Source organism: Balaenoptera ricei, chromosome 11, assembly GCF_028023285.1.
Source record: "Balaenoptera ricei isolate mBalRic1 chromosome 11, mBalRic1.hap2, whole genome shotgun sequence".
Classification (NCBI taxonomy): domain Eukaryota; kingdom Metazoa; phylum Chordata; class Mammalia; order Artiodactyla; family Balaenopteridae; genus Balaenoptera; species Balaenoptera ricei.
The window spans coordinates 81,614,173-81,630,422 of NC_082649.1; the positions used below are offsets into that span (position 1 = coordinate 81,614,173).

At 42.3% G+C, this 16,250-nt stretch overlaps 1 protein-coding gene across 3 annotated transcripts in view; it reads right to left on the minus strand.

The window, feature by feature from the left end:
• Positions 1–16,250, minus strand: part of ADAMTS9 (ADAM metallopeptidase with thrombospondin type 1 motif 9) — a 170,737-nt gene that overhangs the window by 148,355 nt on the left and 6,132 nt on the right. For 2 of the 3 annotated variants that reach the window (XM_059940130.1, XM_059940129.1), the window contains exon 3: positions 15,615–15,777. In XM_059940130.1, the coding sequence (XP_059796113.1) occupies positions 15,615–15,777 (163 nt within the window). Of the gene's footprint in view, positions 1–13,561; positions 13,663–15,614; positions 15,778–16,250 lie in introns of those variants that run through there. The other variant, XM_059940131.1, reaches the window with a different exon arrangement.

Genomic DNA, 16,250 nt, shown 5'->3' on the forward strand with positions numbered 1-16,250 from the left:
GGTGGCGCAGTGGTTGAGAGTCTGCCTGCCAATGCAGGGGACACAGGTTCGAGCCCTGGTCTGGGAGGATCCCACAAGCCGCGGAGCGGCTGGGCCCGTGGGCCACAATTGCTGAGCCTGCGCGTCTGGAGCCTGTGCTCCGCAGCGGGAGAGGCCGCGACAGTGAGAGGCCCGCGCACCGCGATGAAGAGTGGCTCCCGCTTGCCACAGCTAGAGAAAGCCCTCGCACAGAAACGAAGACCCAACACAGCCATAAATAAATAAATTAATTAAAAAAAAAAAAAAAAAAAAAAAAGCTGAGTAAGAACAGTACCTCTTCCAAGGAGTTGTTTTGAGAAACAACTAGAGATCATGCATATAAAGTATGCAGCACAAAGGAAGCAACCAATAAATGTTTTTTTTTTTTTCTATTTTTTACCAGTTATAAAGTCATGCAGTGAGTTCGAACTAAAAGGAACCATTTAAGGGAGAGAGACTATTCTTCTGAAAAACAATTTTCTGGCTTAAAATCATTTTAAAGATAAGCTGTTTACACCCTTAAATTACCTTTTCTGAATTACTTCTCTTGGCCTCAGTTTCCTGACCTCTTAAATGGGTATATAAATAGGTGTTTCCACCTTAAGGCTATTTTGAGAATTAAATAAGAAAGTGTGTAGAAAATTCCTTGTAAATTATAAACTGAATTTTAAAATATTATTTTTTGCATCTATTTTGTGCAAGGCACTGGCTAAGTTGAAATAAACAACAGCAACAACAAAACAGAAGTAAAACTTGGGGCCGATCTTTAAAAAGAAAGTATCATAAAAATTTAAGATGGTATCAATTTTAAAAAACCTGACAGCTAAAAACTTAAACAACATTTGCTTATTTACTGATAAGAATGTTTTAAATGAGCTTCATTTCACATTACCATGCAACAAAATGCATACAACATTACTAAATAACTGGAATTATTTTAGAAAATAACATCCGGGCCTGGTTATTCTGCAGTTACTCATTGAGTGTTTCCTACCCACTGGGGTTGAGCTAAGGAGATTCGCATGTTAACTTTAACAGTTGGGAAGTTAATTATTGCTCTCTATGTTTATAAGGTTTATCAAAATTTAACTGAATTTTCCTTAAGGCACTGAGCCACCTTGTGACCTCATGGTCTAAGTGGGCAGGGGAATCACAGCACAGGACCAAAGGGAAGACTGGCGAGCAAGGATTTTAGCAAGTCCCCTTTCTGCTCCTCCAGGACTTGACAGCCAGAAGGAAGTGGACAGGGAGTCGGTAGTGGTTTCACACTTGGATTCTGGAGCCAGACCAGCCCTGGTTCACGTTCCTGCCCTAGCGCTGCTGTAGCTGCCCTTTCTTGGGCAATTTCCTATCTTAAAGGCTCAGTTTTCTCATCTGTAAAATGAGGATACTAACAGCATGTACTTTAAAGGGTAACTGTGAGGGTTAAAAGAGATAATACGTAAAATGCCTGTGGCACAGAGCACGGTGCACAGGAAAGATCCATTAAATATTTAATGCGATAAGGATTTTTAGTTGTTATTGCTTTACTAGTAGTATGCAAAACAGCCCCTCTTTATGAATTAGAATGTTGACGTCAGGGTTTCTCAAACAAAACCATTCTATTTTTGAAAGAATCTTCTAAAGAAAAGGAGAGAGGGAGGGGAGGAAGGAAGGAAAGTCATAAAGACCAGCCCCTGTTCCCTCGGAACTTCCAATCTAGGTTAAGAGGCACATGCAGATTGACGTGGGAAGACCTAGTCAGAGATGTAATTAGATGGAAAGAAATGCCACAAATACTTCCGCATTGCAACTGGCTCCAAAGGCCGATAACATACAGGAAACAAAACATGGAAGCCGATGGCAGCTCCTGGCCCTCTGTTCTAGTCCCATCTAAGATCTGCCCTCAAAGAGTTACTCAATGAAGCCTTCAAGTGGGGACCCCAAGGGATGAGAGTCACAGTCTACTGGGATCAGAGGAAGATGGGTAAACAAGCACAATATGGGGGTGGGTGGAAAGAGATAAAACATAAAAACGAAAATAGCCATAAAACCAATGAATGTTCTAGTAAAGAACAATGTGTTTCCAGAAACCGGGTGGGGAAGGAACTAAGGGAAGGAATTCTTCTGTGTATATAAAGGTCTAAAGTGTATGAATGAAAATCACCAAGGTTTAACTTTTTTTAGGGGTCCTCCATTTGATAGCCTGAAAAACAACAGTGAATCCCTAGATACTCAGGAGAGTCACGTCCCCAAGCCCATTTCTCTGGACAAACTGTTAGCTTTTGGGGGGGGAAGGGGAAGTGGCATGCCCAGCATCTAACAGTGCTCCACGGACAACACCGTTGGGACATGGGTGCAAAGGGCAGTGGTGGGAGAGAGTTCCTTTTTAGCTGGGCAGAACCTTTATAGACAGTGTTTCCCCAGGAGTGGTTTACAGAACGTTTGTCCCAGAAGATATTTCCAAAAACAAATCAAGTGGGTTTGCAAAATGCTTTACACAGCATTCACATCTGGGACTTTCTGCACACACATTAGCATTTTAAGAGCTCTGAGAAGTCTTGCAGCAGAGAAACCAGTCTACATTTTGTTCATCCATGGAATCGGGAAACTTATGGGATCTTGGCCAATTTATGAGGGGATTGAAAAGTCCCTGGAAAGAGAACAAGATGAAGTGGAGTTTGTTGATGGGTTTTCCTTTCAGGGACAGAAGGAGATGCCACTGGGAGAAAACAATGGAGAAGCTTCTTGTAGTTCAAGGGGCTGTGATGGGTGCCAGGTGGTGGGTAGTGGGAGGCGTGTTTGAGGGTCATCACACCACCTTCCAAGGGGTGGGTGCCTCTAGCTACCTGCGGAGGTAAATTGGCTGACTCAGGTGTGCAAGCTGGGACACTTGCCCCAAAGGCCCTGCCGCACGCTCCCTCATTCAACATCGTGCAGGTCCTTCAATTGCACACGGTAACTGCTGTGACGATGTGACGATGATACTGCTACGATAATACTGGCTGACGTTTGTTTTATGCTTTCCTCTGTGCCAGGCACTCTTCGAAGAACTTTACATGGATTAACCTGATTATTCCTCACAGGGACTATTAGAATAATAGACAGGGACTATTATCTCCATTTCATAGATGAGGAAACTGAGGCACCCTTGAAATAACTTGAGAAATTATTGAAAGCACATCTATTTGAAATAGTATAAAATGCTGAACATACCTGGGCCTGTATTTTACTGAGAAATTGTTTGGTTTTGCTATTAACAGCCTGCAAAATACCCCTCAGGAAATGCTGGTTTTGACTCATTCCATCTCTTAGCAGTAGGGGGAGATGGGCTCCTTCTGCCCAGCGGGATCCCAGCTGCCCACAATCACCCTGCATTGTCTGCAGCCTGCTTTTGATGGCCGCTTCACAGGCCCCTTTGCAACATGGCTTGAGATCTTCCAGATCAGCACTCTCCAGGAGGAATAAAATGTGAGCCCCACATGGAAGTAAGAATTTCTAGTAGCCAAATTTTAAAAAGTCAAAAGAAACAGATGAAACTAATTTTAAGGATATATTCTATTTACCCTAATACATGCAAAATATTATCCTTTCAACATGCAGCACCAGCCCCATTTCTAGGGCTCAGGAGCCACATGTGGCTACTGGCTGTGGTACAGGGCGGTGCATTCAGGAGGCAGTATGATGTGCTGATAAGAGTTTGAGAGTCAGGGAGATCTGTGTTCAAATCCCAGCATCTGTGCATTCAATCTGTGGGACCTTGGCCAGGTCACTGAAGCCCTCTGTGCCTCAGTTTCCTCATCTGTGAAATGGAGATAATAATGGTTCTTCCTTAACAGGGTGGTGGGAAGGGCTAAGTGACTTAATACACAGAAAGTGCTGAAATAGGGCCTGGGGCAGAGTAAGCGCTCTAGGGGTATTGGCTGTGGCAACTCATTACTAAAGATGAGCAGCCTTTTAAGGCTGCCGGAATAAAGGGGCTCCTGCTATCTGCCATTTCACTGCAGCTCTTGGGTGGCCCTGTGATGCCTGTGGCGGGTCTAGGTATCGCTCCCGTATCAGAGATTAAAGAGCACTTGGGCTGGAGCCCTTTAAAAAGGCTTCTAACCAATTCCTAGGGAGTATATCTCCCACATTCCTTTGATACACAAGTCTCCCAGCTTACAGGCAACTGAGGACGAGTTTACACACCAGGCCTGCAGTAGAAACCCTTCTTCATCCTGATGTCCCTGTTCTGGCCACCATGATCATGAGTGGTTGCAGGGACACACTGTACTCTGACCACAGGCTGAACTCACCAGGGACCCTCCCAACCACAGGCCAACATCTTGCAGCACCCTGGCCCAGCTCAGATATTTAGCTGCTGTACATTCAGCTCTTGCTCTGACAACTTACTCCCTTAAGTAAATTAGAAGCCTAATATCTTTCTCTAAAGTCTCATTGATGTAACTTCTTAAACGATCTCACTAGTTTATTCTTAACTATCCTTACACTTAAAATAAACCCAGTAACAGTCCCAAAACCTCATCTGAATTGCACTTTTGAACATACCCCTTGCAGGCACCATCCATGGACAGCTCTTTCTTGATTTCCAGCCTGGAGTGAACACAGGAGCGGGAACCAAGAGGTCTGTGTTCACGGCTCACTTTTCCATTCGTTTTAGCTCTAAGATTACAAATTCCTTCAGAATTCTGACCCTCGATCCTCTTATCCACAGAGACAGGGACTCGAAGTTCTCTAAAGTTCCTTCCAGTATTGAAAAATGATGAGTTCTTATATTTTATGAGTGAAAAATGCCAAAAAATGAAGTCCTAAGATTCAAAAAGGCCAAAACACAACAGTCTCCTCTCCTGGCCACTTAGAGAGGGTATCAAAGAAATCACCAAACGGTACGCAGGGTGGGCAGGTAGAAGGAGACAGAATAACTGCCACGGAGAAAGACCAACAGGAAAGAAGTGAGCTATGGCTGATGTTAAAAAACATCAAGGAAGGTGCCATACATGTATCTCCAGTACTCATTGCAAAGTGTTTATTTTGGACCTACTAAAATAGGTAATAGTTTCTGAAAACTATTATCTATACCCTAATTTGACTTGTTACAGTGGAATAGCATCAAATGTGAGGATTAGGAAAATAGGCCTAAAAGGAAAAAAACTAACACATAACCAAAGTTACCTTTGGAAAACCATTATACTGCCCACAAAGCACAGCATAGGAACACTGGGGAATAATACAGTCATGTCTCCCATTCCTATTCCCCCAAGAGCATGTGGTCATCCAGGGCTGAGTCTTGCACTACTAACTTCTATGTGTGTCTCTGTCTCACTGTCCTTTGGTTTTCTCTCCTGTGTGCATACATGTGCAATAGGACATAGCTGCATTCTTAGGAACTGACAGCTTCCTTTGTAACTATTCTCATCCATAAGCCAAGAGGAACCCGTTCCTATCATTAACTACACGGGCTTGAAACTGAAAGTTGTGTTTCCAGATACCAAATAGAAATAAAAACAACACTATCCCTTTCTGTTGGCACAGACAATGGCTTTGAATAACCAGACCTAAGTAAGTCTTTCCTAGTCCATGTCTCTGTACCTGTGTCTTGGACAAACACTAAACTTCACTCTCTACTATGTTTTCCTGCAGTGTCATCCTGTGACAGCATGAAATCCACAGGACATGAAATGTTTGCAATAAAAAAAGGAAACCATGTATGAAATAAGTGTCTGCAAGTGAAGAGAATGAAAAGACAAGCCGCAGTCTGGGAGAAAGTGTTTGCAAACTACATATTTGATAAAGGGCTTATATCAGAATACAGTATAAAGTACTCTCAAACTTCAATAATATGAAAACAAACATTTCAATTTTTTAAAAATGGAACAGATCTGAACAGACACTTCACCAAAGAAAATACATGGACGGCGAATAAGCACATCATTAGTCATTAGGGAAACATAAATTAAAACTGCTACGAGATACCACTACACATCTATTAGAATGGCTAAAATTAAAAAATAAAACCAAACAAACAAAATATTGGCGATACCAAGTGCTGGCAAAGATGCAGTAGACCTTTTATACTCTGCTGCTGGGACTACAAAATGGTACGGTCACTTTGAAAAGGAGATGGGCAGTTTCTTATAAAGTTAAACATATGCTTACCACATAACCCAGATATCTCACTTCTAGGTATTTACCCAACTGAAAACGTACGTTCACCCCAAAATCTGCATGCGAATGTTTACAGTGGTTTTATTTGTAATTGCCAAAACTTTATCCCTCAACTGGGTAAACAAATTGTGGTCTACCCACACAATGGAACACTATTCAGCAATAAAAAGGGATGAATTACTGATACAGGCAACAGTGTGGATGAACCTCAAATGCACCATGCTTAATGATTCTATTTATATGACATTCTGGAGAAAGCCAAACTATAGAGACAGAAAATGGGGGCTGCCGCACAGCACAGCAGGAATCATTCTCTATCCTGACTGTGATAATCGTTACCTGACTGTATGCCAAAACTTGCAGAATTATACACGAGAAAAGATGACTGTTTCTGCATGTAAATTACACCTTAACAGAAAAAAATGGAAGAAAATACTAGAAAATATTATGGAAAATAAAAAGATTTGTAAAATATTAAAATAAAATCTTAGCAGAAAAATTCTGAGGTCCAGCACATGAACTTGAACTTTTTCCACACACCACAGGCTAAGTGCATTCTCAACACCCCACTCTAATTCCAATGTCACGTGAGAGATGAGGAATCAATAAAAAATGAACATTTGCCCCTTGTTTAATTTTAATCCCTCTCAGAGTCCACCACCCACATGAATACACCACCACATCTTGCATTTCCTCCTGCTCCTTTTTTGTGATAAGCGGAACACTTCGTACTTATTAGTGAGTTGCAGTTGTACAGAATGTCCATGTACAAGTCTGGGCCAGACACGAGCAGACTTTGGTTACCCGTAAATAGCTACAATAATGATCCTACAGTAACCTGATTATCACAAAGAACTTAACTTTGGCAGATGCAAATTTGTAATTGTAAACCTCCAATTACATCTCAATAAAACTGAAAGAAACAAACAAAAAATTTAAACCTCAATTATATGAGTAAATAGCACTTTATTAAATGAATGGGTTCAGATGAAGAGAACGCTCATATGAAGAGAACCGAGAGATTCTCCAATGTCTTACTTCAAAAACCTGCTCAGGTGAAGGTCTGAAAGCCCTCAGATTAACTCCAAGTACCTCCTGCCACTGGCAGCCTGTACATCTGATGGCAGCCCTCTGTCCTAGCCTTCTGCCATTTCTTACATCCCTTCCTTAGAGGACATGCATCTTAACCTGTTTCAGGAGGTTACTGGGAAGATGAACAAACTAGCAAGTATCTTTCTGACCCTTTTCCTTGGGGCAGTGAACGGGTTTTTGAGGCAACGAAAATAAACCACCCAGATTTGATGACAGGTGACAGGGAAAGTCCCTGATTTGGGATCAAGGAGAAGCAGGCCACCCTCGGGCTATCTGTGGATCCAGAATCTTATCAAAAGGCTCGTGGGAGGGGATAGGAAAGCACATCATACATCACGGAGATTAATTTCACATCCAAACCTAACTTGACGTTTGACATTCCCAACTGCAAACTGGCTCCTCTGGGCTTCAAAACACAGGTGAGTGACATTCCTGAATGGTAACTAAGGTAGGCTCAGTGAATATTGTAAACTGAGGATCTTTCTACTGGTAGCTTTGAAAAAAAAAAAAAAGAAGGCTATCAAGGTACTCCAGACAAAGAGTCAAAAACCAACCTAACACACCGCCTTTTGTGCTCAAGGAAATTACTCTGATAAGTGGCTCATTCCTGGTGGCTTTGTTCTTGCTACGTGCTCTGGGTTTGGGGGCTGACCCTGCTCTTCCAAACTCGTGCAAATGCACCCTGACCTTCTGATAAAGATGAATCAAGGAGTAAAAGAAATGGAAAGGAAAAAAAGGGCCATAGGGAGCATAACTAAATGTAGATGGAAAATAGCGATTTTAACAACAACAGAAATGACAACAAAGTGACAAGTTCCTTAAGAGACCTAACAATCAACGCAACGTGCGGACCTTGTTTAGATCATCATCTAAACAAATGGACTGTAAAAAGGCATTTGGGGACAATCAGGAAAATTGTAACATAGATACTGTTTAGGTGATACGGAGTAATTACTGTTGATTCTGCTCACCCTGACAAATACTACTACAGTTATGTTAGAAAATATCCTCATTTTTCAGAGGTGCATATTGGAGTACCTAGAAAATGTCATGATACCTGTGTTTACTTTAAAATACTCCAACAAAAAGGAAAAATAAGACGCAAATGTGGAAATAAAAATCTTTGTCATCATTAAATGTAGATGGTGCATGCTGGTGGTTCATTTTACTGCTGCCTGTACTTTTGTGTGTTTGAAGATGTTTGTAATAAAACGCTTTTTAAAAAACATGATGAAAATTTTTAAAAAATTAGATGAGAACAGTTCCTGTATTAGAAGTTTTTTACTCTCCTTTGCCAATTTTTTTGGAGTGTTGCACTATTAATACGAATGTTAAAACAAAAGAAAAGCAATTACTTTAATATAAATGCCACAAGAAAGATAAAGGTGAAGAAATAACCTCAAGAATTCAGTTATTTAAAACAGTCCTTTTCTAGAAATTTACAGAGGATTTTAGAGGTCACTGTTTTTATTGACTATTAGACATAAAGTCCATCAAAAAATATAAAAAAGGGAAAAAAGGTATAAAGATGGATGAGGAACAGAAAGACGTAAATGAAAAGAAATTAAGCCAAAACAATAAACCCCAAATGGCAGAATTCATCTTTAAAGAGTCCACTCGGTCCTGGGTTTGAGGGCCAGCTGTTTCCCTTACACACTGTGGACAAGTTCATTCACATCACTGAGCTCAGTTTTCTCATCTGTAAAATGGGAATAACTGGCACGTCTTCCTCCCTGGAATATGCTCCAGGAGTAAACGGAAAAACTCATAATGTGCTTTCACATTGACCAGCACATGGTTCCTTCAATGTGGCCTGTTCTTAGGCTACAAAGCTGAGGGGAAGGATCTGAGGAGAGAAAAAGGCTGTGGGAAAATGGCAGCACGCTGGCCTCTCACACAAATCACTAATTAGTCCACAACTACCAGACCTGCTTACATCCAGGCAGGACTACGAGGGCAGGCAAAGCTTCTGTCACTGCCTGGAACCTTCAAGCTGTCCCAGAATTGTTTACTTGAAGCCCCCCTCAGAGGTCTGCTCCTTACCTCTGTCTCTCACTCCATTTGGGCCCAACTTTCAGGGTAGCTAATCTAATCAGCTAATCTATGCTAAATTATTAATGGGATCCAAGAGGTTAATGTGTAACAAGTACACACTCCAACGGAGGCAAGCTGGAGACACAGGCCTCCGTGAGTCATCAGAGCCTTGGTGGGAACTCCGGGCAGCAGGCAACCCTCCTCATATCAAATCAAATTCTAGGAAGGCATTCTAAAAATTATTAAAAAAAATAATTCATATAAAAATGCAATCGAGGGGCTTTCCTGGTGGCGCAGTTGTTGAGAATCTGCCTGCCAATGCAGGGGACACGGGTTCGAGCCCTGGTCTGGGAAGATCCCACATGCCGCAGAGCAACTGGGCCTGTGAGCCACAATTACTGAGCCTGCGCGTCTGGAGCCTGTGCTCCGCAACGGGAGAGGCCGCGATAGTGAGAGGCCCGCGCACCGCGATGAAGAGTGGCCCCCGCTCGCCGCAACTAGAGAAAGCCCTCGCACAGAAACGAAGACCCAACACAGCCAAAAATAAATAAATAAATTTATTTTTAAAAAATGCAATCGAATCAACAAAGGGACAGGCCAAAAAATCCTTTAACTAGACCAGGACAAAAGGGTTATGGAAAATGGTATGTTTAGGAGCTCTATAACCCTTATGGACCTTTCTATGCCTCTGTTTTCTTATCTGCAAAAATGAAGGTTGAGGTAAGGATTAAGTATAATCCATGTAAAGCACTTGCAACAGTGCCTGCCATGCAATAGGCACTCAACAAACATTAGCCACTGTTAGTATTAGTTAAGGATGAGATTACATAGAAGTCAAAAGGGATGCTCTGAAAATTTAAGTGAAAAAGGGTTTTCTAGATGGCAGCTTCCATTTGTGTTTTCAATGAAGTTTGGCTCACAGCATAGCACCCTGGAATCAGATCTGGGTTCAAGTGTCAGGCCCACTTCCTACCAGCTGTGTGACTTTGGACAAGTGGCTCAACGTCACTGAGCTATAATTTTCTCAGCTGTAAAATAAGGATAATAATACCTACCCTGTAGTATTGATGAATGAATTACATATGACAATGTACGGAAGTGTGCAGCACAGTGATTCCATAGGTGCATCCTAGGAGCCCAACAAATGATGGCTTTAATCATCATCTTGTATTTTCCAGCCTTTGCGATCGCATCCTTGGGAGCCCAACCAAGAAGTGACAGTACATTCTAATGGGGGTGATGGGCAGAGTCCCCAGTGCTTAATAGAGACTAAGCCATGGTAATCCCATCGTAATCCTACCGTTGGTGAGTCTAACAGCCACAAGGCAATTTAGCTGGGTGAGGATGGAGCCTCAGCTTTGACCAACACTGGTGTCCCAAAGAAGTAGCCACAAGGCAGGAATTTTATCTACCTGGTTATTGAGATTATCTCATTCCAAAGGCAAAAACATGGTATCTTGGCTTGGCTGTTGGTCCCCGGTGACAAGTGCCACGGGGCTACAAAATAACTACATGCCACCACCCCCATTTCTTTTTAACTGCATTTTTTTTTTTTACTGCATTTTTTGATTATGAAACTATTAAAGAATCACAGCAAAAACTATATAAAAATATAAAATAAAAAGGGAAGGACTGCCTATGTTCCTACCAATAAGAAATAGTTCCTTTTGGGCTTCCCTGGTGGCGCAGTGGTTGAGAATCTGCCTGCCAATGCAGGGGACACGGGTTCGAGCCCTGGTCTGGGAGGATCCCACGTGCCGCGGAGAGGCTGGGCCCGTGAGCCACAACTACTGAGCCTGCGCGTCTGGAGCCTGTGCTCCGCAACAAGAGAGGCCGCGACAGTGAGAGGCCCGCGCACCGCGATGAAGAGTGGCCCCCACTTGCCGCAACTGGAGAAAGACCTCGCACAGAAACGAAGACCCAACACAGCCATAAATAAATAAATAAATAAATAAATAAAATTTAAAAAAAAAAAAAAAGAAATAGTTCCTTTTAACATTTTTGTGCACGTTGCTTCAGATTTTTTTCTTTATACATATATGCTCCTCCACACGCTTTGCCATCATTTTAAAAAAAAATGAGCTCATACCCTACATACAACTTCATCACTTGTGTGTTCACTTAATATATCTATTTCTGTGTTTGCCTGCCATCATTTTTAATGGCTGCATAGTAATCCATCAAATGCAGACTTCATAAATTATTGATCTATCCTCCAACCAAAGGCACTTAGGTTGTTTCCAGCCTTTTGCTATACTAAACAACCCCAGACTGAGTATTCTCACATAAACCTCTATGCACAATTGTCCAATTACTTCCTTAGAAATGGCATTGATGGGTCAACAAGTGTACAATTTTTAAATGCCTTATGAAAAAAACAAAACAAAGGAGCTAGCCTTGCTGAGATGGGAGGGTGAGAGAGCCATTTTAGTAACAGAGAGACACTGTCTTTTAGGCCCAGGCAAACAAAACAGCCTTCTGTTGGCCTTCTCCCCTGCCTTCCTCTCAGTCACCTACTGGGAAACACGTCTCTGTCACTAATGAAAACAACTAAATCCTCTTGTGCAAAATCCAGGGTCAAATAGCAAGCGTCTGTGAGACAAAACTTGGGGTGTCATCTGGAAATGCAATGTGAAGGATCAGCAGGAAGTGGCTTATAAAAGCAACAAACTCTCCCAAACGGCTCCCACGAGCCCACCACTTGGCCCCCCTGATGCGCAGGGCGGGCAGGCAGTCACCTCAATGACCTCAACTGAGGACCCAGTGGATAGGGGAGACTAGTCACAAGGGCACGCCATAAGAAAGAGAAGCCACCCCACACTCCATCCTGAATTCTGAGGAACCCACCAACAGGATGAAAACCACAAATGGATGCAGATGCACTCAAGTGTCCCGCGTGTATACACACAGACACAACCAATGAGGGCGTAACAGAAACACAGTCCCTGGGCTAAGAGAAAGTTACAGGAAATAAAATTCCAAAATGCTGCATTAGGTACATATAAACATGGAGACAGAAAGGGCTCTCAGTCCTGCTGCTTGCTGGCAGGGGGACCTTGGGCAAGTCCCTTATGGGCCCGCTATGGCCAGGTAACAAAGAAGCTCTAGGCTTAATTAGAGAGATCTGATTAACTTTGGGTTTTGGTATTTTGAGTTTTCTTTCCCTGGCTATGGTGTTTTAATTTCTATTTTTACAATCTTTTAAAAAAAAAAATCTCCCTTTCAGTGATTGTCTACCATCTGTCCTGGGAGCTTGCATTGTTTCATACTCATTTAGTCCTGACTACTCCCTTGGAAGGTATATGTTATTCTTACTTTTTGCTCTAAACGTGCTTGAGGTCACACATCTAACTGGAATAAAGATGGTTCCTGGTTTTATCCTCATGGTACAGAGGAGTTACTCAATAAATAGCTCATGGTTGAATGAATAAATGCACACATGAATGAATAAATTATGTTGTAGACTCCTTTCTAAACCCATGAAGTTTTCACTATATAAGACTCCTTCTACACATGTCTTTTTAATAGCAGTTATCTCAGAATCTTTTTTGAAAATTAGACATACATCAACAATCAGAAATGAGCAAGACTTCTATTCTATAGGAAACAGGTGTCACCACCACAGTGCCCTGTTCTGGGAAGACTGCCATAATCCAGCACCTAAAGGGTTACACCTAGCTCAGCAGAGGGCTTCCAGGGGCCTGCTCCCAGGCTTCGGTGACCTCAAATTCTGATGGTTTCTTGTTGAATATATAGGGTATCACTCCTGGAAATAAGTAACTTAACATCCCAGGCCTACAGTTTTTGCTCACCCGGGTAGAATTAGCATGTTGACCTAGAGCTAGTTTCCTCTAGCTCGAACATTCCATCACCCTCTGAGAAGAGAAGATGGAAAGCAGTGAAGGAGAAAGCCAAGTCCAGGGCAGAGGCAGCACTGGCTATGGATAGTGGTTACTGCCCTAAATCCAACTTTAGCGGGAACTCTCACATTTAGCTCAACTTCTGAATCACCTGGAACACTTAGTAAACCCACTGATTCTTGCTCTATTTCACTTCCCTGCAAGAGGTGTTTGTTTGTTTGTTTGTTTAAAGACTCTGCATGAGGCTCCAAGGGTACTTCTAAAGTTTATCTCTGATTATCAACCACTGCTCTTAGTAGGGGAAATCCCTGACGCTGAATGAATTGACATTTGCAGAGAGGATATTTTCCCCTCTGGCCAGAGGGAGTTCTCCCACCCCCACCAACTTTCACTCCCTGTTCCAAGGCTACCTGGTTTTGGAGGTTTCCGTGACCTGCTGGTCCATCCCTCTAATGGCTGCTGGTGAACTGTGCCATATTCCAAAGTTCTCTCCAACTGTTCTGAGCCGCCTGCATCTGAATTCAAAGAAGGGGTGCAGAAGCAGCTGGAAGAGAGAAACCAGAGTGGCATAGTCCAGCAGCAACCTTTGAAAGAGCCAATCAAAACTGCCAGGCTTCTGATTCATCACACGGGGTGAAGGAAGGGCCTGTCATATCGGTCACTGGCAAGCAAAAACCAGAAAGAAAACTAAAAGTTGGCACTGGTGATTTGAAAGGTGGCACTCAAAGGCTCCCACCAATAATTAGATCCCAAATAAAGCTGTTCTGAAAAATTAAGGCATCTTGTGTTGTCCTCAATCTTTACTTTTTCAGATTCCCTCCTTTTTGTGTTTTTAACTGAACTTGACAATGACTTGTCCTCTAGTCCAGAAAATCAAATGTCTATTTACTTGGATAATTAAACTGAAAAATGAACCCTGAGGATTTTTGGAATGATAGCATTAAGAAAGACTTTTCTCTTCCTCTCTTGAATCACATATTTCCTTTTTATTACATGATATATGTATGTTTTAGACACATGTATAAAATATGCACTGGCTATTTCAGATTTGGGAATTCAAGAAGTAAAGGTCAACATTCTTACTAGCATGGTCAAAAAGATGTGATAAATGTCTTGCCATTGAACTTGCCAGCAGCTGGCAGTCTTGGCACCCTGGCTATTGTTTCTGAGTACACCCCTCCCTCAGACTCCCACCTCCACCCCTTGGCTCTGTAGAGAGTCTAACTGACAGAATATTTTAGTTAAGTTCCATCTAGCCCTGGTGGTTAAGAACACAGGACTGGATGGGATAAAGCCGAAAGACTTAACGATGCCATATGCTACAACTTGACTACATCAGGTTATAAGCAGCCAATGTCATCCTTTGTTAAAGGATTCACTTTAGAAGTAATAATTCCAGGAGAGAATAGGACATCGCACTGTCACAGTGGAAGAACCTGATACAGATACAAGATGAAACAAGTGATCATTTTAGGAAAACCCCCTTTGTCTTGAATTTTGGTCTTATCTGGAGAAGCCAGAAAGACCCTGAGAAGTTATTTAGTTTGGGGAAGCAACTTTTGAAAATAAAGAATAGGGAGAGGGATAAATTTTCAGAAACAGGAAGTCCAAGAATAAAAAAGATGGTATTTTAACCAACACCCTAAAACACAGGACCAAATACATGGATGGTTTCTAATGATACACTATCATCAGAGAGAAAGTAACTAGGCTTCAAAGACAGTGAAAGGGTGCTTCAGGACTGCAGAATGAGAAGCATACAGAAGCATAAGCTTTCCAGTGTGCCCAGAGGACACACCCCTGACATTGGCCAAGTGTGTCAGCACCAAGCCTCAAAGAATCTGACCAGGATGGAGGAAGATCTATGGTGGACATATGTGCATTCGACTGACACCTGACAGTGCAACCCACAGCTCCATTCCTATATTTCCTGAAGCCACACAACATTAACTAAACTGAAGTTGATTGGAAAATTCCAATAAACATATAGAAGTTTTTGTGCGTTGCATCTGTAAGACTTTTTCGTAACCCTACATTGTTAAAAAAAAAAAAAAAGTCCAAATGAATAGAAAACACCAACACAGCAAGAAAACACAAGCAATTGCTGATTGAGGATACGGCGACAATAGCCTCAAGACATTACTAAAGCATAATCCTAAACGTGAGCAACTTCAGCAAAAGAGGCAGCTCTGCCCAGAGTGGGCTTGGAGTCGCTGCTCTTTGAGTTCGAATCCTGGATTTGTCACTTATTCACTGTGTGACCTTGGACAAGTTACTAAACCTCTTCATTGTTTCCACATTTGTACTGATACAATGGGGATATACCTACCTGGCTTGAAGACTGAATAAAAGACAAAAGTAAATGGTAGCGCTCTGTAGCCTGTGAAAGAGCTACATCTTTGTATCCTGGCAATTAACCCAGCTCACACAGCGGGGGTCTCTGCTTAAGGAAGAAGCAAATACCTGAGGTGTCACACGCACGCCTTCCTGTTGAGGGCTCTCTGTGAGGGGTGCTGCGCCTATAGATAACGTGGGGTTTGTTTTGTTCCTCTTCATCTTCTTGCTCATCAATGGACAGCAGTGGTTCAATAAAATAATCCCCATCGTGGGACCGGAATGTGCCCAGCTGCAAATCAAGAGAGATGAGAGGTTGATTTAATATAACTCAGCCACTGGGAGGAAAAGGACAGTGGAATGTTGCCAAGTGAATGGCATCATTTACCCAATCCCTTTCCCATGAGGGCTGCTTAAACTGAAAAGTCTTCCCGACATATTTGGAGAAGCAGTTGTGTTTTTTGTCTGTTTTTTTTTGTTTTTTTTCCCACTCTCTGCCGTATCAGTACCTTACCCTTGATTGGACTCTACTTTACTGCACCTGCTATCCACACCTGTCTGTAAGAAATACTTCCTTGGTGCTCAAGTTCTAATTATATACACTCCTACAGACTGTTGAAAGAGAGTGTTTCTGTGCATTAAGACAGCCTGGAAGCTCAGGGACAAGTATCAGCTCCAAAAGCAAAGCCTACCCACGGAAGCCTTATTATGATTTCAAAATCGAAAGCATATGTTGACCACAAGGCACTCAATGTGGTGCCACCT